At 36.7% G+C, this 22723-nt stretch overlaps 1 protein-coding gene across 3 annotated transcripts in view; it reads left to right on the top strand.

The window, feature by feature from the left end:
• Vav3 (vav guanine nucleotide exchange factor 3) overlaps positions 1–22723 on the top strand; it is a 350991-nt gene that overhangs the window by 166829 nt on the left and 161439 nt on the right. For all 3 annotated transcript variants that reach the window (XM_027943138.2, XM_071618116.1, XM_071618117.1), the window contains exons 6-14: positions 144–236; positions 2888–2956; positions 4784–4887; positions 6105–6204; positions 11338–11433; positions 15167–15235; positions 16860–16946; positions 20696–20781; positions 22159–22291. In XM_027943138.2, the coding sequence (XP_027798939.1) occupies positions 144–236; positions 2888–2956; positions 4784–4887; positions 6105–6204; positions 11338–11433; positions 15167–15235; positions 16860–16946; positions 20696–20781; positions 22159–22291 (837 nt within the window). The remainder of the gene's footprint in view (positions 1–143; positions 237–2887; positions 2957–4783; positions 4888–6104; positions 6205–11337; positions 11434–15166; positions 15236–16859; positions 16947–20695; positions 20782–22158; positions 22292–22723) is intronic.

The raw sequence follows: 22723 nt of genomic DNA, 5'->3' as shown, positions 1-22723 counted from the left end.
TCGCGAATGTAGTTAAGTACGTCTTTCAGTTGTGTGTTTTATTAGATGGAAATGCAATGATTTTGATCTCTTTGTATCTGCTACCAGATAGATTTATACATGTGTTTGATTAAGTAATTTTATTTTTAACATTTTAACTGCAGAAATGTCCAGAAAATGATATACGAAGCTGTTGCCTAGCAGAGATTAAGCAGACAGAAGAAAAATATACAGAAACCTTGGAGTCAATAGAAAAGGTACGTCATTGGGTACCAATGCTGAAATGCTGCCTCACACAGTTACCACCTGAGCCCCACGGTTTCCACTGAGCCTGTGAGTGTGCATTTCCAATTCTCAGTTGTACTTTGCATTAAAGCCAGGAACAGGAGGACAAATATCACCTGAAGTCACTCTCAGTAGGATCTGGAAACACTGAATGCAAAGAAGTGGAGTAGAACAGTGTTGTCCAGAGGCTTAGGTGGCTGGGGTGGGAGGGGATAGGGTGATGTTGGTCAAAGGAAGTAGAATTACAGTTAGATAGGAGTGTCTGAAAAACTGTGTCCAGAATAGACAAAAACAGAGAAAGAAAATAGTTAAGTGATTGTCTGGGGCTGCATGGTGGAGTAATAGGTATAGGTGGTGAGAGAGAGGACAGGGTAGGGAAGAAGAGATTAATGGATACAGAATTTCTCTTTTGGCTGATAAAAGTGTTCCAAAATTGATTGTGGTCATGTTTGCACAACTGTGTGAACATACAAATAAATGTTAGGCTGTATCCTTTAAATGGGTGGGTTGTATAATATGTAAATTATGTCTCAATAAAGCACTTTTAAAAAAGGAAAAAGAAAAAATATCAAAGCAGATTATTCATTCCATAGATTTGTTGATTTCTTTATATCTGAGAGGCACTGTTTTAGGAACTGAGGCTGTAGCAGTCAACCTAACAGGACCCTGGCACTTTCTGTCTCATGGTTTAGAATGAAATCACATAAGGATGGTAAGTTCTCTCAAGAGAATCAAGTTGGGGGAAAGGGGAGAATGCGGGGAGAAGGAAGGTCGAGAGAATGATAATGGAAGGCCTTTGTGATGAGATGGTGTGTTTAAACTGACAGCCAGTGCATTGAAGGCACAGGCCATGCACATATGCAGGGACGAGAGTTCTAGGAGAGAGTGACCCTCGGGTAGGAGAGTGTTCAGACTGTACTTCAGGGAACAGCAGCAGTCCAGCAGGGCTGGAACAGAATGAGCAAAGGGGAGTGTGTGGTTCAGAGAGCAGCCTATATGGGGACAAAAGCTAGGACATTTTAAGCAGATGTGATGCAATAGCAGTTAAAATCTTGCACATCTCATTTTGGCTCTTGTGAACAAGGGCTGGAAGTGAGAGAAAAATTAGATGCATGTTGTAATTTCCATGATGACAGAAAATGGTGGTATTGATAGAAGTGGCAAGCGATGTTCAGATTCAGAAGGTATTTTAAAAGTAGAGCCTCCTGGATTGGGTGATGGATTAGGCAAAAGGATGTGAAGAAAGAGAGGGATCAAGGATGACTACTAGGTTTGGCATGAGCCAGTGCATGAATGGTGAAGATGCTTACTGAGATGGGGAAGGAGGGGTTGGGGATCATGAATCTGTGGAACATATTAAATTTGTGATACCTCTTGGACTTCCGGGGGGGTTTGAGGAACATGTTAGATATATGAGTCTGGCAGTAATGGGAAATGTTGAACTGATGAACACATTGGGCCTTTATCATCATACAGTGAAATGTAAGGCTGTGGAGCTAAGTGAGATTACTCCAGGGGATGCATGCTCTAAGGGAGAAGGTTTGAGGCCACTCCTGCTGACTCTCACATTTAGAGGTTAGGAAAATGAGAACCAGGAAGAAAGGTTTAGGTTTAGGAAAAGATAAAGGTATGGAAGAGTTATTGAGGAGAGTGAGAGAATAAATTGACCAGGGTTTTTTAACAGGACTGTGTAGCATTATAGGAGCCATTGAATTTCATGGCCATATTTAAAATTAGGCTATCACTCTAGTTCAGGCTTAATTTGTTAGATATAGGCACAAAATCCAGGGTTTGGTTTTCTAGAAAAGCACAATGGAAGAAAAGATGGAAAGCAAGTATGCAGAGAAATAACTCTGATGATGGTTCGTGATTATAAAGTGGGTAGGGAGGAAAGTGGGGACATGAGGGATATGGACATCCAATGGGTTGGCCGACCCTGTGAGGCTGAACAATTTCCTGTTAAAGTAGGAGGTAGGGATTCGAGAGGTGAGTTCTTGAAATTAACCTGTAAATCATGTATGGTATTTGATAAAAACACGGTGTTCAGGTATGACCATGAGATTTGGGAGCTGAGCTAGACTGGACCATAAGATTATTGGTGGCCCAATAATCTTATGCTGTAAGATTAGAGGCTAGGCTGTTGGGAGGATCATCTGCACAGATTCTGAGATTGCCAAGGATGAAAAAGGTATGGCAGACCGAGAACTAAAATTCTCACATATTGGGGGGAAAATGATGTACAAATTGCATAAACAGATTATTGATCTCAAATATCTATAGTCTTTTACAAAGTGTATTTTGGGGATGTTTTATATAAGTCCTCAAATGTATCTCCAATGTCATTGTTTACCAACTTGGCCAATGTGTTCTTTCTTCTCAGCGCACTTACTGTCTAAACCTTTTATTATGTACTTCAAATATTATAGCTTGTATTTATGTCTGTATATCTTGGTTCAAGCATAAAAACCTTTAAGAGAATAGTTTCTACTTTTTTGGTATATAATAATGCTGATTAACAAATGAATTCAATTATTTTTGTTTGTTGATAAAAAAAAAAAAAACCTTGTTATATTGATTAGGGCAAGTTAAGCGTAATTATTGCTTCCCTCTTCTCTCCTGGTAGTATTTCATGGCACCACTGAAGAGATTTCTTACAGCAGCAGAATTTGATTCAGTATTCATCAACATTCCTGTAAGTAAAAATATGATAGCTAAAATTGTGATGCACTTCTGTAAAATCCTCATTTTCTCAGTAGGTTCCAGATTCCTATTATAACACTCTCCTGTTTTCTCTAAGAATTTTGACCCTATTTTTGCTTCCCAAGTTTTTCTGCCCTTACTTTCTTGAAAAACTGATATGTCATATCTTTAGTCAAAATGCATATAGGAACATGAATGGAAAAATAAGATTCATGTGTTCTTTCTAACTGTCACAAGGAGGTAGTCCGAGGTAATTAAATGATCCTTAGTACTACTCTGTGTCTTCTAGGGTTCTGTCCAGCCCACTCCTCTTTGCTCTAGTGCTCCTTTAGCTCCTAGGATATCAGTTACCTCTACCTAATACTCTACCTCTACTTCCTTAGCCTCTGGACTTTGATGCTTCCAATGACTCTCACATGTGAAACAGCTTTCTTATAATTTAATGATAAAATGTGAAAATATTTTCTTCACATTTATGCATGCATTTCAAGTTTCAGGACATCTTACCATAATCTTAGAATCCTAAAAGGGTCTTTGCTCAGAAATGTAGAATCAAAGGAAATGCTACGTCCAACGAAGTTCTGTCAGGCAAGATTCAGAATGTTAGACCTCTAGAACTTGCTTTTTAGTTCATATGTACACACACAGATGTGTGTACATGTGCACACGCACACACACGTAAGAACTTCTATGTATAGGCTTTTTCATATCACATTAAAAAATTCCTTTTGAGTCTCTTATGTTCTGTGTTTCTGATCACCAGGTGATAAGTTCTGGCATGTTGTCCTTATCCCTGATTAAGACCAAATAAACACATCCTCATTGGCTTGTAACATTGTGAGCATTTTCTTTCAGTTATATCCAACAAAGATATGGCATAAAATAAACCGCACAGACTAGCAAACAGGGATCCTAATCCACTTAAGTGTGATCATTCTTAGAACCCATTGACAGTCCTCATCCTTAGGGCCTTACTGTGCTCCTCAACAACATGATAAGGCCAACATCCAGGTTTAATTCTTACCCTACTACAGAAAGCGCATTCTGTGGCATCTCTGTGTGCTTCAAGGTCCAAAGGAAGAGATAAAGGGAGAATTGGTACCTTGACTCAAATTTCCTGTCTGTGACATGTGTTTACTGGCAGTTGAAAATTACTTGCTTATCAGGAAAAATGTAGAATTCTGTCTTTTGAGTTGCTTTAGTAAATTGTCTAGTACAATTCATTTGCTTCCTATTTATGCCATTAGTTGTCTGGTTTCAAGTAATTTAGTCTGATTATTGTTAACTTATCACCAGGACACCACTAATTGACCAGAGTACAAATCTACATTTCTATGTCCTAAGGACATGAATCATTACTTTATTCTGTCAATAAAACATTAAGTACTTGGGAAGTTTTATTTAAAAATTTGCAGCAATTATAAAAATGAAAAAACTGTACATATTTTTGTACAAGAAATAAATTATTCTTTATTAGCCAGTGGGATAATTTCTTTCTTCACAGGACACAGACATTTCTAGTCATATCTGAAATTGCTATTTCCCATGCCTGTCTCTCTTTCCTTCTCTTCCTTTCTCCCTCCCCATTTCTCTTTTCTTCTCCCTCTTCTTCCTTTACTTCTTCCCCTTCTACTCTCCCTCCTCCATCCTGCCTTCCTACCTTCTAAATCTTCCTCTCTTCCCTAATGGTAGCAGGTATATATATTGAGAACATTCAGCATATCCTGAGTGGCAGGTCCAGTAACAACAGGGATTCTGAGTTTGGGTATATTTTTGGTTCTGACTCTTACTCTTCTTTCCCATTGTTTTCTTTTCTAAGGAACTTGTAAAAGTTCATCGGAACTTAATGCAAGAAATTCATGATTCCATTGTAAATAAAAATGACCAGAATTTGTATCAAGTTTTCATTAACTACAAGGAAAGGTAACTCTTGAATTTAAAACCTTGTCAGTATCAGTTTATAATTATGGTGAAGACTAGTATGAAAATGGCTAATAGCTATTAACTATAGTTTGTTACGGTACTAGCTAGGTAGTATTAGGATATGGGACGGTTGATCTCAGGGTATTAGTTTGAGCTTTTTATGTATGTTAACTTTTGCATGGTAAATCAAAAGGCAGAGGTTCTTCCGCTGGCCTTGTCTCGACTAAATGATGTAATCTTGCACTAAGTCATTTTAACTCCCTGAGCCTCTTTTTCCCAATTCATGAGCATCAGGGGCAGATTAGCAGGAACCTAATGCTTCTTCCAACTCAAGTATTTTATGATTTTCTATTTTGGAGAATTAGCTTCAGAGTCAAAGTCAGTTTCTCTTTATGAATTGAAACAAACAAAACAAAACTCCTGAATGATTCATATGAATTGGAATATCAAGAAATTTTGCTTAAAATGTAAATGTTCTCTCATTTAAGCAATACAGTTTCTAGTACTAAGAAATGGCTAATGAATTGCTTTGCATCAACATTTAGATAAATACTAACAATTTATTAGTAGTTTTTTTTTTCTGGCAGAGGGTTAAAAGAGACAATAAACCAAACAGTTTCTTTACAAAATATAGATTTGGATGTAGATAGAGAGATGGCCTTCCTGGACAGGCTCAGACTCTGAACAGTTATGAGTTATCTCATAGTTCAGGCCTCTCATTTCCACTTTTTATATGATGTATGTTCCTTAATTAAAAAGTAGTAAGGAGTGGGAGGTTTATTAATGAGTGGAGTCATAGTGATTGCAGTGAGTTTATAATGGAAAAAATATAATGGTTTTGAGTGTGAGTATACATTCCAAGTTTATCTCTAATAGCTTAACAATAAATTTTTAATTTTTTGAGGTATAAATATACACATATACTCAAATGACATTAATTGTCATTAAGCCAGATCATAAAATCTACCTGATATAAAAATGTACATGGAATTAATCTTATTCAAATTTGGAATTAAAAATGAGTCTTTTTATTACTGTAAATATGAGTGACCTGCATTCTTTGTATATGTGTTATGTGTTAAAAAGGATTTCTACTGTTGCTTTGATTATCCTCAACTGTGATTTTAAAGAGATGAAAAGTTCTGCCCTTTCTCCCCTCCACCTGATTTTTTTGCTTTTGTCTAACAGATTTCTTCCTCTCTCTTTTTCCTTTTCAGATTGGTTATTTATGGGCAGTACTGCAGTGGAGTGGAGTCAGCCATCTCTAATTTAGATTATATTTCTAAAACAAAAGAAGATGTCAGACTGAAATTAGAGGTGTCTATTTTTTTCTTTCTTTCATGACATAAACTAAAATCAACTTAAAAGCAATGTATTCCTCTTCCTGACAAATGCAACACTACATTATTCCATGTATTCTAAATATAATTTCACATCAATTTTATAAAATATTTACCAGATCACTTTATAAAATAACAATGTGGTAGTAATAATAACTGGCAAAATCTAACTTTTATGTTTCTGTGTTTTATATACATCTTCTTAGGTCTCCCTGACTTTGTGAGATGTGTGCAATTAAGTTTCTCATTTTCCTAATAAGAAAGTTGAGGTTTGGAGAGATGATGAGTCATTTGCCAGCATCACCTAGGTAGTAAGAGGTACAGGATGAATAAGATAATGTATGTGGATTTAAAATGTTTATGGAAAATATAAAATACTTAGAAGCAGAGTTTAAGAAGGGCATAGATATTGTTTATAAGACAGAAGCGAAGACAAACATAAATATGATAAGGCTGAGAGGCCTGCGATAAGCTCTGTTTTGGAGGGTTCTATGAGTAAGATGAGATTACTTCAGGGGCCACAGATTGTGGAAAGTTTATCTACAGAGGCAGCGTGTGAGCTGGCTTCCTGAAGAGTGGGGTTGATTTTGACAGTTGAAATTCCATAAGGGCATTCTGGAGGAGTTGTGTGTCTTGATGGGAAGAGTGAGGAAAGTTTGAGATGTGGCCAGTTGATTGGGGGAAGTAGAGCACGTGGTTACAAAAGAAAGAGTGGGAGCTGATTTATGTTAAGTCATGGTTTTTGTACATCATGTGTGTATTTTTCCACCAGAAGGAGTTTATACTTTAAAAGAGCTTTTGAAAAACAATTGTTACATAAATTATCATCTTAAATATATATCCTCCTTGTGTTTGATTTTCTTAAATTTCAGGTAAAGAAATGAGGTCAACTGTTAAATGTCCATGTGTGGCTTGTTTGCTTCTTCAACATCCCCTTTCCTCCTTTGAGTTGAGTTTGTCAGTGAGGTCCAATGACAAATGGGAAAAAGGCAGAGGATTTTCAAATCAGAACCCTTTCACTATTTTGGTAGATCCAGCAAAATTTCATAATTCTCAACTCCCACAAAGGAAACTATTGCTTAGGAAGTTTACACATTAGCAGGTCACCAAGTAACTGTCCTGAATCAATATCAAAGATCTTTTTTTCTTTGCCTCTTAGTGTCCCTTGATGATGTTGACCTTTATGGCTGGAGATAGGTTAATCACCGCTCAACAGTATTCTTGCAAGACTGTTAATGTGAAAGATTCTTGCTCCTCTTTAGAAAATAGAGACTCATAAAGTTTAGTGATAAGCCAGCTTGATGTGAATTAAAATATCATAATAAAACAAAACTTTACAACTGATATAAGTAGTTTCTAGCAGAGCAGCTATTAGTTTTTTAAATTTTAAATAAAGCTACAAAATTGTGATTCAAGATAGGAGTCAGTGGGTTGTCAATCAAACTTCCATTATCTTCTCAGTCTTGTCGGATTGCCTGCTCTTCTTTCAGAATCAGTGTCAAAGTCCTGCCCACTGACCACACTCTGGGTCTCTAGGTGCAGTCTCTATCAGTCTTAGGGAAGAAGTGGGCTTCAGACAGAGTGTGAAATGCTCAGGGGCAGGTGGTGTCAACTGTCCTTTCTGGGCCCCACTGCCCTTCATGTGACCATCGGCCTGATTTGGAATTGTTTAATCAGATACTGTACCACTTCAACAAGTCCTCTGTTGGAGTTGCCTTCTGCAGGCCCCAGCATGACAGACGAAAAGCTGCCTTGTTCTTAGTGTCGCTGACTTCTTCCTGTCTTCTGCTTTGTGGTTATTTTTGTTCTTATTGATGTTTTTTTTTTTTTTTGGTATTTTTTTTCTCTACTTTGGAACCAAAATAACTTGGGGTAAAAGGTGATGGAGTCTCTTTAGCTTTCCCTATGAGGCCTGAACCTGATTCCTTTTTATTTTCCTTCCAATTAAAATTGACTTTAGGGTATGTAAGTGAGTAGATACTATTTCTATACTTTATTTGCTTTCAATAAAAATTTCTACACTTTATTTACTTTCAGTATCAATAAGCATTTTATACCTCATTCTCCAGCCCATAGTTGTAGCTCATGCCAGTAATATTGTTATTTTTACTTCTTGAACCCATGCCATAGAATTTTTTTTTAATATTTATTTTTTTAGTTTTAGGTGGACACAATATCTTTTATTTTATCTTTATGGGAGTTGAGGATCGAACCCAGTGCCTCGCGCATGCCAGGCGAGTGCGCTACCACTTGAGCCACATCCCCAGCCCTATGCCATAGAATTTAAAGGAACTAATTTTCCCCTAACAGTTTTAAACTAACTTCCATAATATAGTGGCTTTTAAATGTGTAACTTTCTGCTCCTAACACTGTTGCATTGGCATAATATATGACGTGTAAGTTGCAGTATCCATTCCAACCAGCTTAAAATGTAGTTGGGGAGAGAAAACCTACCCATTGTAAAAACAGTTATTCTCCTGTTTGACACCCATGATTCAGAACTCTCTATAAGAAAGTAAGAAATGAGTTGAAATTGTTATTATTCTGTGTTACTCAGTTTCATATCACTATAACCAAAATGCCTGCCTATAATTCGTTGGAGGAAGAAAAGTCTATTTGGACTCATAATTTTAGATACCTCAGTCCATGGTTGGTTGACTCCATTGCTCTAGACTTGATGTGAGGCAGACCATCATGCTGGAAGAGCATGGTGGGGGAGAGTTGCTCAATTCACGGCAGCCAGGAAGCAGAGAGATGGGAGCCAGGGACAACATATAGTCCTAAGGGCATATCCCCAGTGACCTATCTCCTCTAGCCTTGCCCAGCTGCCTACAGTTACTACCCAGTAGTCCATTCAGATTATTATTTCAACCCAATGGATTAATCCAATGATGAGGTTACAGCTCTCATAATACCTCTGAACATTAATGCATTGCCTAACTCATGATCTTTTTGGGAGGACACTCGTAGATCCAAATCATAACATCTTCCAGTAAATTAAAATAATTGATAAAACACAAGCTAACATGTTGGGAAATTGTTTCAGTTTATTTTGCTTAAGATTTGTAGTCAAACACACTCAGTAAGCCACTATGGTTATTAGAATTAATGGTGTTTGCTCTATGGCTCCTGGTAATACATCTTCCAAAGTTCTAAGAAAGCTAAGTGTGGGCAAATGGGGAACATGTCAGCAAGCAAGTATTTCTTAACATAACTCCTTCCATGTACTGAAAAAGTCTTTGAAATAGGTTGTGCAGTCGCATGAGGATTTTGGATTTATGTGGTGGTTCACTACTAATGATGTTTTTGTAACTTTTTTTTTTTTAATGACACCACAGGTATGTGATAAATGGTAAAATCAGAAAAGTAACTTGTCCAAGGCCACACAACCAAAAGTTACCAAGCCTTGGCTTGAATTCATGCTTTGCCACCTCAAATTCAAAGCATTTTTCTTCGCATCAGAATTACTGTCAAAGGGAATAAGGGAGTAAATGCTATTTTTAAATAAACTTCAAAGAAATACTAATGTGAGATTAAGAAGATAAAATCTGAGGCTTTTAAAGACATTGAGTTAATAGGCTTATAGATTCACAAATTTTCAGGCTCCTGGTAATACATCTTCCAATGTATTCTCAAATATTCTCTTTCATTCAGTTCAATAAATGTTTATTAAGCAAATACTTGATTCTGACAGATGTAAAGGACATATGAAAGGTTTAAAGGATATGTTGGGGAAGATACATGTAAATATAAATATAATTTATATAACTATATAGTATATTTATAAACTTATATAATTATGGAGATTTTATATATATATATATATATATATATATATATTAAAAAAATTAAGTGACCCATAGAGAAAGGTGGAGGAAGGGAAAAAGAAAACACAATTTTGATTGGGACTATTCCTAAAGACCTAGAAGCATAGTTCTTAAAGAGGATGATGAGTGACTTGTTCTTGATGTCTGGTCCATAAGCCCACTGGGGGAGACTGGCAGAAGGTAGAGCTATGAAGGTAAACTGAAGAAGACCCTGGAGATATATGATTTTGCACTAGAAAAAATAATATGCATTAATAAAATAGTTCTCTTTGAGTCATATTTGATTTGAAATACTATAAGTTCTGTTTGTTTTTTTTAAATTTTTTATTGTTGGTTGTTCAAAACATTACATAGTTCTTGATATATCATATTTCACACTTTGATTCAAGTGGGTTATGAACTCCCATTTTTACCCCGTATACAAATTGCAGAATCACATCAGTTACACACCCATTGATTTACATATTGCCATACTAGTGTCTGTTGTATTCTGCTGCCTTTCCTATCCTCTACTATCCCCCCTCCCCTCCCCTCCCCTCCCCTCTTCTCTCTCTACCCCCTCTACTGTCATTCATTTCTCCCCCTTGTATTATTTTTCCCTTTCCCCTCACTTCCTCTTGTATGAAATTTTGTATAATCCTGAGGGTCTCCTTCCATTTCCATGCAATTTCCCTTCTCTCTCCCTTTCCCTCCCACCTCTCATCCCAGTTTAATGTTAATCTTCTTGTCATGCTCTTCGTCCCTACTCTGTTCTTAGTTACTCTCCTTATATCAAAGAAGACATTTGGCATTTGTTTTTTTAGGGATTGGCTAGCTTCACTTAGCATAATCTGCTCTAATGCCATCCATTTCCCTGCAAATTCTATGATTTTGTCATTTTTTAATGCAGAGTAATACGCCATTGTGTATAAATGCCACATTTTTTTTTATCCATTCATCTATTGAAGGGCATCTAGGTTGGTTCCACAGTCTTGCTATTGTGAATTGTGCTGCTATGAACATCGATGTAGCAGTGTCCCTGTAGCATGCTCTTTTTAGGTCTTTAGGGAATAGACCTAGAAGGGGAATAGCTGGGTCAAATGGTGGTTCCATTCCCAGCTTTCTAAGAAATCTCCATACTCTGTTTGTTTTTAAAAGCTACCTTATATTATTTAGAGAGAAGGATTATTAAAAAAAAGCAAAATATTTAGAGTATAATGGTCCTTCTTATAGACTCTGCAACTTTTAATGTTTAAGACTTCTCTTGAGAAAACTAACAGCAATTTAAAAAAATGTTTCCTTAGGAATGTTCCAAAAGAGCAAATAATGGGAAATTTACTCTTCGAGATTTGCTTGTGGTTCCTATGCAACGTGTTTTAAAGTATCACCTTCTTCTCCAGGTATGTGACTGAAAACTGCTTATTGCTCATTTATTTGTTCAAAAGTTGTTTAAAAAGCATCAGCTGTGTTTTGGCTCTCTTTCCTTAAAGTTTTAAATTATTGTATGGCTAAGTGGGAAATGTTCAGAATAACTGGACAATTTTTTTTTTTTTTTTTGGTGGTGCTGGGGTTTGAACCCAGGGCCTTATGCATTTGAGGCAAGCACTGTACCAACTGAGCTCTATCCCCAGCCCATAATTGGACATTTTTTAAAATTATTTATTCTTTTTATATATACATGATGGTAGAGTGTATTTTGACATATGCATACATGGAGTATATCTTCCCATTCTTGTGGCTGTACATGATGTGGAGTTACACTGGTTGTACATTCATGTATGAACATAGGAAAGTTATGTTTGATACATTCTACTGTCTTTTAGCTGGACATTGTTTTCCTCCTTTCAGTAAAGATGATTTGGTTTTGCCACAAAGTTATAGTCTGTGTCCATCAAACAGGACAGGCTAAAACGAAAACAAAACAAAACAAAAAAAAAATGAGGCAAAACAAAAACAAAGATATGCCCTCTGCCAAGTCTTCTGTAGTTAGCAGTAATCATTTATTAGTGTTTCAATGCTTCTGAATTTGGGCAGATTAATTATCTTAGACCCTTTGCATTGTAGCAAGTGTAAAAGGTTTGTGTCACATTCTGTATTGTTTTCTACTGTACTAAATTGTAATAAGACTACATTTATTTTGAAGTGATTCTTGTTATAATCCACAAAGCTTATGGTTTCCACGGTTAGTCTTCTAATGAGGGTGGAGAGTCTTATAAATTTAATTTGATAGCTATACCAGGAGACTCATTAGTTCTGCTCCAAAGAAATGTCTTACTGTATTAGTCTGTCAACTCTGCTGATGCTTGTGAAATGTCATTTTAAAAAGATCTACTACCTGTATGTGAAATATAATTTTGAGTCTGCTGTGCTTTGTACATCTTGTATATTAAATTTCTTGAACTGTAGCCACAAAATTATTAGTCATCTCTATTTTTGTTCTACTGAGAAATCAGAAAAATTCAAACCTTGATTATTCCTTAAAAATGCATTAAAACATTTATGAGACCTAAACTCAAAGCAACTTAATCAAATTGGATTTTATGAAAAAATAATAAGGAAGACTCAGGCAATCAGTTTCCAAAGCACCATGGAACAAAAAACTTGTCTAGAATAAGATAATTTATTTTGTAACTTTGGTGTAGTCAAATATTGATTGAAGAATTTAGAAGGTTCAATTTTAAAGCATTATCTATTTTGGTCCTTATATGGTTTTACACAGACTTACAGAACTATGAAATTATACTTTTTTGAAATCCAGTAAACTTCTCTCCTTAGTTTCTCTTGGTTTGCTTTGTGTTTAAATTTTTAAGTGTATATTTAGTTCCATGATCAATTTTTAAATTATGAAAAGTTTGGCTGGGCATGGTGGCACATGACTGTAATACCAGTGGCTCAGGAGACTGAAACAGGAGGATCATGAGTTCAAAGCCAGCCTCAGCAACTTAGCAAGGCCATAAGATGCTTAGAAACCCTGTCTCTAAGTAAATGTATAAAAGGGCTTGGGATGTGGTTCCCTGCTTGACTGCCCTTGGGTTCAATCCTTTGTGCCCCCCCAAAAATAATTATGATAGGTTTTTTTGTGTAATATACATAGATCTTTATTTAATAGAGTAAAAATGGAAATAAGGGGATAGAATTTTGACACATTTTTATACTGAGCAGATTCTCTGTATATAACTGAAGCACTACTGGCATTCAATTCATAAAAGATTTTTGTGTGGTTCTCTGTGCCAGACATAGCATCAGGCACTTGCGACATGACAAGTCCTGTGCACTGATAAGCTCACCCTTTAGAAAGAAAGCATGAAATGTGATCTTCCCAGGAACACAGTATGATAGACACACAGATTATTATGCCTGAGAAGGCCAGGGATCTTGGTAGAGACCAGCTTCCCAGAGGAGTGATTGTTGAGTTGGGCTTTGAAGGAAGAGCAAGAGTTGGACAGGTGGATCAGAGAGGAAGAGCTTTTGAAAGACAGAAAATAATAATTCTTTGGGGATTAAGTATCAGAACATATTTTGAGAATTACAGTTAATTGAGTATGAATAGAATATGGGTTGTTTAGAAGTAAAGGGAGAGAAGTTGAAGGAGGTGTGCAGGATGGAGACCATGGAGTCTGACTGGGAAGTATGAGTGACAATCAAAGCACTTGTGGGGCATCATTGAAGGCTAAATAGGGTGGAAATGTGATCTCCTGGCGTCCTAACTCTGAGGCCAATGGAGGGAATTGATGGTCCTGTGGAGAGACTACAAATCAGCAGATAGGTCAGAGCCCCATTCTACTTACCCATTTGAGAAAGGGCAGGGGAGTGGCAGGGAGGATGGTTTCCAGGGAAGGGTCAAAGCTAACATCAGTAAGACATGGACAGAGGCACAGAAGGAGTCTGGGACACATTCTAGGTTTGGCCTATGTGATTACATGGATGAGGATGCCATTATTCAATAATAACAAATGCAGGAACAAGAATAGGGTTCTGAGTAAGGGTGGGCTCCATGCGGGGCATGTTGGATTTGAGGTGCCTGTAATCTATTCAGTTAGAACTGTTTAGATGGATGTGAGTCTGGGATTCAGGCTTGAGTTCTGGGTTGAGAGTATGTATTCGAGAGTGAACCTCAATAGGAGATGTTGACAGTCTGACTGTGATTGTGATAGAATTGTAGACTGTGTATGTTATAGTCAGCTTTTTCACTGCTGTGGCTAAAACACTGAACCAGAACAACTGTAGAGGAGGAAAGTTTATTTGGGGACTCAAGATTTCAGAAGTCAAAATCCATGGGTAGCCAACTTCATTCCCCAGGGGCTCCAGGAGAGGCTGAACATCATGGAGGAAGAGTGTGGGGGAGGGAAGCAACTTACATGATGATCAGGAAACAGAGAGAGAGAGACTCCACTTGCCAGATACAAATATATGCCCCAAAGCCACACCCCCAGTGCTCTACCTCCTCCAGCCACACCCCACCTGCCTTCAGTTACCACTCAATCCCATGAGGTGATTAATTCAGTGATTGGGTTAAGGCTATCATAACCCAGACATTTCCTCTCTGAACACTCTTGATTTATCTACATGTGAACTTTTGGGAGACCCCTCACATCCAAACCATAATAGTGTAATATAAGAATGAGAGGGACCTTGGGTAAAGATCCAGGGAGCAATAACATTCTAAGATACAGTTAACAAAAGAAGAAACTGAGGACTGGGGAATTGGCAGAAATGGAGGATTTATGAAAACGATATCAGCAGTAACAATAAACAGAACATGCTGATGTCTGTGAAATGAAGGGAGATGTGGTCCTCAAAACCAGCAGCTAGAGAGAATCCATGTATGATAGTGAGTAAAAAGGTGTCAATGAAGTTAGCCATTAGGAACTAATGCATAATGTTGGGGAAGCAGCATCTGGTGGCGAGGTATAGAATTCAGCTTGGTCTTTGAAAAGAAGATGTATCCAAGCATGTTTCCTGCTCTTTTGATGTCTACCCGGTCTTCTTGCAGTTGGAAATTTTTTGTGAAAATAAAGCCTCATTACATAAAATGTATCACATTGTGGAGAGAATAATGATAATAATGATTTTTTTTAAATTTTATTATGTGTTAGTTTTGATTTGATGTATTAAACCATTTCTTCCAAATAGGAACTTGTCAAACATACCACTGATCCCATTGAGAAAGCGAATCTGAAACTGGCTCTTGATGCTATGAAGGTAAAGCAAACGTATCTGTCACTTGTTTATAATTTTTAAACAACAGTATTCAGACTAATAACATGTATATATGATATGCTAATACATTACAATATGCATTTATTTATCTACCAAAATAGATAAACTTGCATGGATTTGATGTAGGACAAGAACGTATAACATCAAGAGATGTATTAAAATAACTTTTGAAGTTTGCTAACTTTCATAACTGCCAGAGTGCCTTGATATAATGGTTTTTGTTTCGTGTTCTTTTATGGTTGCTAATAGAAAACTGTTGGCTTGTGTAAACATCAGGTCAACTGTGGGCTTCAGGAACACCATTGTGGCTCATTTTCCTCAGATGACAGGATCAACCAGGTTTACTCTTTTGGATGCCGGTTAACTTTACAAGTGAATTTCAAGTTTGGGCTTTTGTTTTCAATTAAGTCTGAAATTTAAGAAATACAGGTAGATAAAAGCAGATTTTTTGAACGTATTAGAACTATGTAAAATCCTAATTTCCACGTTATGCTGAATCAGTTTCTTTGAAGGAAATAATATCTGCCCCTCATTTAAAATAAGCAAATATTTGTTCTTAAAAACAAAATGAGAATGTGACAGAACTGCTCAGAACTATGTATAGCTACTCATCTGTGTCTCTGTACTAGTTTCAGTGTCAGCTTTGATGTTTCATTCCTTTTAGTTCCACTATCAGGAAATATCACAATTATTATTACAAAAAAAGATTCTACCAAGTTTCCTATCTTTGAAGAAGCCGTATATGCCTACATCGTAAGAAAAGTCAGATTTCTGTTGAGAACAAAGTTAGGAACTGCTTTTTGAGGGTTGGTTCCTACTGTTGCAGATGAATTTAAGAGGGGAGAGAAAAAAGAGAAAGAGCTCACAAAACAGGAAAATCTGGAGCACATGTAATAAAAATAGCTGGTTACAGTATGGGGAGATTAGCTAATGTTTCCTCAAATATAAGAAAAGCCATTTTAAAATAGGTGAAGGCACATGGAGAAACATAGCTAGTGTTTTTTGTTCACTTTGTTTCATTTTTGTTGTTGTTGTTGTTGTTCTGTTTAGTTCCTCAGCTCTCCTTTATTTCTTCTTTATTAACTCTTTAAATTTGAGCCAGCCTGCTTGACTGAATGCTCTCAGGAACTAACAAGACATTAACTGGTTGCAGAAAATAGTCTCCCTTAGGTTCACTGTATAACTTTTAGTTACTTGTTTTTTCTCCCTGCAAATCCTTCACTGTTGCCCTTGTTCTAACCTGAGTAAAAATATAATTCTGTCAAGGTCAGGCATTATGGTGCTCGGAATTGACATTCTTCTGACCTAGTTTCTTTTGGGTTGCTCTGCATAGCAGCATATTTTGTTTGTTTGGGTTTTTTAAGGCAGCAGCATCCTGACTCTTCTCTGGGGTGTGGTAAATGACAACTCTTCAGTCTTCCAGCTGTCCTGACATTTCACAATTGCCTTTGAGATGCAGCTTTGATTGATTGGGTCTTCATTTTATTGTCATTGCAGAGTAATGGTGGTTACATTTACCCCTAATGGAATTAATGATGTGTTTTCTTTCAGAGCGGTTTGCATCTCTCCTCTAATCTTAGTGTGCCTTCTTGTCTTCATTCTTTAGGACTTGGCACAATATGTGAATGAAGTGAAAAGAGATAATGAGACCCTTCGTGAAATTAAACAGTTTCAGCTATCTATAGAAAATTTGGTATGTAATTATCCTTCCATCCAGCTTCCCCTCACCCCCCAGTTTGGGGACTTTTAAGAGCTGTAGTTGAAGACAAAAAGAGTTTACCTTGAAGTTTCTGCTGTTGGAGTCCTGCTCCCTGCACACCCCCCTTTCCTCTGTTTGGCAGTTCATAGATATCTGGAGGCACCTGCTACTCCTGTTTTACTCCTCCTTATCCAGGGACTTTCTGTTCCAGCAGTCTGAATTCCAAGCACTGAAATCCACTGTTTTCTTTGCTCTTTATGCCCATGCATAGTCACAGCTGATAGCAGCTCACTTGCTCATTTTACATATATTTTCTGGGTGACCACTGTGTGCCAGACTCTACCTTGCTCAGGGCATGACTATCACCATGAACAAGGGGTATCCTGATTGAGGAAGCAGTCAGAGAGGGTTTAAAAATGCCCCATTGAGGATGGTGTTTTGAGCTGGGTGATGTAGCAGAGGGAACTAAGGGGAGTTTTTACTTAATCCTTTGGAGTCATTGGCCACTTGAACTGGGACCTAAAAGATGATGAGCAGCCACAGGAGGATCTGGGGGGAGATCTACCTAGGCAGAAACCTTAGCAACTCAGATACTCAGAGGTGGGCAAGTAATAAAGGGTGTGGGTGGTTGGAAATCCAAAGTAAATTAAGAGTGGCCCTCTGTGGGGTGACCAGGGGGGCTGGTGCAGTACAAAGGGTCCTCTTGAAATGTAAATCACTACCAGACAGAAACCTAGCACCAGCTTCGCCTGGCTGTCACTGTGAAATCTCAGCTCAGCCTTGGTCTAGGGCTGTGCTGTACTGTTTCCAAGCTGTTAAAAGTGGTTTCCCCAAGAGAAGGGAGGCCTGGATTAACCTGGAGGGCAGTGCAAATAGAGAATAGATATAAGATACTTGTTTTAGAAGAGTAATTTTATTGCTTCCTTCTCCAAAACATCTTGAATCTACCTATTTGGGGACACCATTTACCTCCTACCCAATCCCAGGAGCCTTTACATAGTTACTGTTCCAAAATGTGGATTTCTCAGTTCTCCCTCTTTGCCAAACTTGTAAAGATTTTTCTGTTGCTTTCAATGTTCAATCAACATTCCTTAGCAGACATTTAAGGCCCTCAGTTGATCTGGACTTAAACTTATTTTCCTGAACTCAGATAATTGCCCACACATTTCCCATTATAGGTCTTGTGCTGTGTTTAACCATAGAATCTCCAGTTTGCCCTGCATTTGCATGGTTCTGCCTTTGATCATCATCTTCTCAGAGCCTACCATGGCTCTCCCCATCAAATTCCTTGAAAGTCCAATCTAAAAAAAAAAAAAAATCCCTTTCCCTATTCTCCCATTATTTGGTTCCCTTGGAATTCTGCAGCATGTTGCCTGGATAGCTGCCTATAAAATATAATAAAATATAACATTAAATTACCATCTTAACCATTTAAGTGCACACTTCTTTGGCATTAAATACATTTATCATGTTGGGCAACCATCACCACCATCCATCTCCAGAACTCTCTTCATCTTGCAAAATTGAAACACTCTACTCATTAACCCCAAACTCCCAGTTCACCCTCCCACCAGTCCCCACAACCAGTACTCTAATTTCTGTCTCTATAAGTTTGACTGCTTTGGGTACCTCAGATAAATGGAATTGTATAATATTTGTCCTTTGATGTTGGCTTATTTTACTCAGCATGGTGCTTTAGGGTCCATCCATATTGTAGCATATGTCAAAAGTTTCTTCTTAAAAAAAACTTTGTTCCTTTAAGGCTGATGATATAGGATGTGTATACCCCATGTTTTATTTATCTATGAGTCTCATTGATGAACATTTGGGTTGCTTCCACCTTTCATCTATCATGAATAATACTGCTGTACATGGGTGTGCCACGATCTATTCCAATGTCTACTGTCACTTCTTTTGTTTGCATACCCAGAATTAGAGTTTCTCTATTGTATGGTAATTTTTTATTTAATTTTCATTCCATTTTTCACAGATTCTACACCATTTTACATTCCTACTAGCAATGCACAAGGGTTTGAGTTTCTCCTCACCCTTGCCAGCATTGTTAATTTTGTATTTGGTTTTTTTTTTTTTTTGGTGGGGGTGGTTAAAAAACTACACACACACACATACACACACACACACATCTACACATGTACGTATATGTGTGATATATGTATAAATGATAGACATCCCATTGAGTGTGCAGTGATAGTTTGTTGTGGTTCCACTTTGCATTTTCCAAATGATTAACGATGCAGATCATTTTTTTTATGTGTTTTTTTGTCATTTGTCTATCTTCTTTGGAGGCGGGTCCATTCAAATGCTTGGACCATTAGATTGCTTGGTTTTGTCATTGAGTTTGTAGGTGTTCTTTGTGTATATCTACACATCAATCTCTTATCTGAAAAACAATTCGCAAATACTTTCTTCTGTGGGTTGACTTTTCATTTTGTTTATAGTGTCCTTAATGCAAAAAAGTTTTAAATTTTGATGAAATCAAATTTATGTCTTTTGTTGTTTACATTTGGTATCATATCCAAAAAATCACTGCCAAATCTACTGTTATAAAGCTTTTCCTCAATTTTTGAAGACTTTTATAGTTTTATCCCTTACTTTGGGTCTTTGATTCATTTTGAGTTCATATTTATATATCATTTAAAATATGGTTTCGACTTTACTATTTTGCATGTGCATATTGATATCTAGTTTTCCCAATACCATTTGTCTTTTCACCAATGAATATTTTTGGTGCCCTTGTCAAAAATAATTTTGGCTACTAAAAGTTTATTTCTGAGCTCTCTACTATTCTGTTGGTCCATGTGTCTGTCTTTTTGTTAGTGCCACATTGTTTTGATTATTGTAGCTTTGGAAAAAGTTTTATAATCAGAAGTGTGAAATATCTAGCCTTATTCTTTTTCAGGGTCACTTGAGATTCCATATGGATTTTAGAATGGAATTTTCAATTTCTGCAAAAAACATCATTGAGATTTTGATACGGAATATTTATTTTTCTACTGTTCTTGTAACTGTTAATCACACACTTATGCTCTTTATTACAATGGAATCTCCAGGTGTTAGTGATAATATTCAGCCAATTATTTTTTCAGTTGGCAAGTACAGTAAGTACTCATAATTACTTTTTAAAAGAATAATTTAATCGCCTGCCTCTGGAGAAATAGCTCATTATTTTTAATCATTAATTCAAAACTTTTCATCTTTGAGATCTTAGCTCAAGAAAGTCAGTCCTGACTCTCTTGACCAAGTTAGATCCCCTCCTTGTACTCTTCCTTCAGGGAAGTGGTGCGTTTGTCCTATTTGCATCTGTGAATATTGTGCCCCCACTGGGGAGTATGGTCCATGAGGGCAGAGTCTAGGTCATGCTGCCCTATGATTGTTATAGTGGTTGGCACACAGTAGATACTTAGCAAGCATTAGTTGCTAGAATTTCTTGTGATTTATATTCTTATAGTTATTTCTCTTTTGATATCTATCTAACTTTTAAGATTACTTTAAGATTATTCCCTTTTAAGTAAAATTAATTAACATATTCCCCCATTATAAAGGACAGACTGTTTTTAATAGTGTGTCATGTAGTCTTGAGTTTTTTAAGTACGCTAAAATATGTAAATTGATAACATTTGTAACATAATAAGATATTTTTCTTGGGGAAATGCCTTTGCTAATGTTTGTTTCTGGTTTTGTGTGATTATGAAGAATTCAGACATATACATTTTATATTCTAGAACCAGCCAGTTTTGCTCTTTGGAAGACCCCAGGGAGATGGTGAAATTCGAATAACCACTCTGGACAAGCATACAAAGCAAGAAAGGTGAGAAGAGCAATGCTTATTCTCAAAGTCAGTAATTAGTATCAGAAGATGGAGAAAACCTTAAAACAAATTTTCGAGGATGAAGGAGGAGAAGAATAGAAGAAAAAGGGACAGATCAACCCATGGTTCCTAAATTTATTTTTTATATAGGTATTATACTTTTTGTCCTGGAATCTGTTATGTGTCTGAGTTATTAAGAAAAAAATTTAAAATATGAAAGATCAGTGCCTAGAAATGATAATAGAGATGAATAAAGATGAAGTAACATAAGTAACTACCAGAAAAACATAATTGGTCTCTAGGGTAGTCATTCAAAAATGACTCAAAATAACAGAAAATGGCCTTAAGGGAAGATAGAGTACCATGAAGTGATGTTTTTCTTGAGGGAAATTTGTCATATATTTAAGGCATGGAGTCCTTAATTGTATATGTGAGTGTCCCATTGATGCTTTTGTGGTTATTTTCTGGGCTCTTTGGAGAATATGAAGCCAGCCAGCAGGGGGCAGCATCAGCTCTTGCTTTCACCTTGATACCTGAGCTCTACAGGTAGTTCTCAGGAGCCTCACATACTGATATTGGATGATAGGATTATAATGTTTCCCCCCCTCCCCATTACATCATTTTTAATAAGAAATAAGAGAAATTTTGACATGGAAATTTAACCTTAACTTCTCTATTTTACGTTTTGCTCATACACCATCTGTTTGTGCTTCAGTAAGTTCATTAAATCATGAAGAACAACATAAAGGGTAAAAGCCTGGGTTCTGACATTAGAGCTGGGTGTGAATCTTGCTGTACACCTTCTTGGTGCAAATTATCTAGCAACTCTAAGTCTGTTTGCTCCCCAGTGAAATGAAATGATGATACTAATGTTCACCCAGCAGGGGTTCTGAGGACTTGAATTGAGCCCTGCTTGTGAGAGGGGTGAACTCTTCTCAGGGCATTCTGACTGATTACTAGTACCTTAGCAGAAGTTCACTGATACACTTTTCATTAATAGTTTTTGGAATTTTTAGCTTTTAAATAATTAAAACAGCAATTGCCCATGAACAAGCTTTATGGCTAATCTCAATGGGTCCTTTCAACAACTCTGCAATATTTATATTTCTCTTATTATCATTTTGCTCTTTGCTCATTTTTTTTTAAATGAAGGAACTAAGATGCATGTAGGGCATTCATGTGGTAAAGGATAGTGCCTGGGTACACACCATTTTTATTAAGTCACATCTCTCCTTTTTTTCAATGTGAAACACCTTGCTGTCTAATCCAAAGGAAAAATGGTTGGTTGGTATACTTACATTTTACCAGGAAAAAGTTTATACATGTGCTTCTAAACTATTAAACATCCATCAGTTAATCTCTCTTTCTCTTTCACAGGCACATCTTCTTATTTGATTTGGCAGTGATTGTATGTAAAAGAAAAGGTGATAACTATGAAATGAAAGAAATAATAGATCTTCAACAGTACAAGATAGCCAACAATCCTACAACTGATAAAGAAAATAAAAAGGTGATGTCTTAGACATTAGTAACTATAATTTACTTATAACTTTGATGATTATAAGTTCACCCCTTTCACAAGCCACAAGAGCAGGAAAAATATGCTAATACAGTCATCCCTTGATATTCAAGAGTCCCTCCCCTCCATTATGAATATCAAAATTTGTTCAAGTTCCTCATTTATAAAATGACACAGGATTTGCATTTAACCTACACATATCTTCCTATGTACTTTACCTCTTAAGTACTTATAATACATGCTACATTGTAATTCCTATGTAAATAATCATTGTGCTGTAATGTGTGGGGATAATAAAAAGGAAAAAGTTTATATATGTTCAATAGAAATGGAATTTAAAAAAATATTTTCCATGTTTGGTTGGTTGGATCTGGGGATGAGGAAACTGCACAGCAGAGGCCTGACTGTGTGTTAGTGTGTGAT

Source organism: Marmota flaviventris, chromosome 10 (assembly GCF_047511675.1).
Source record: "Marmota flaviventris isolate mMarFla1 chromosome 10, mMarFla1.hap1, whole genome shotgun sequence".
Lineage (NCBI taxonomy): Eukaryota > Metazoa > Chordata > Mammalia > Rodentia > Sciuridae > Marmota > Marmota flaviventris.
Note: the sequence above shows the minus strand (reverse complement) of the source record. Positions and strands in the feature narration are given on the sequence as shown.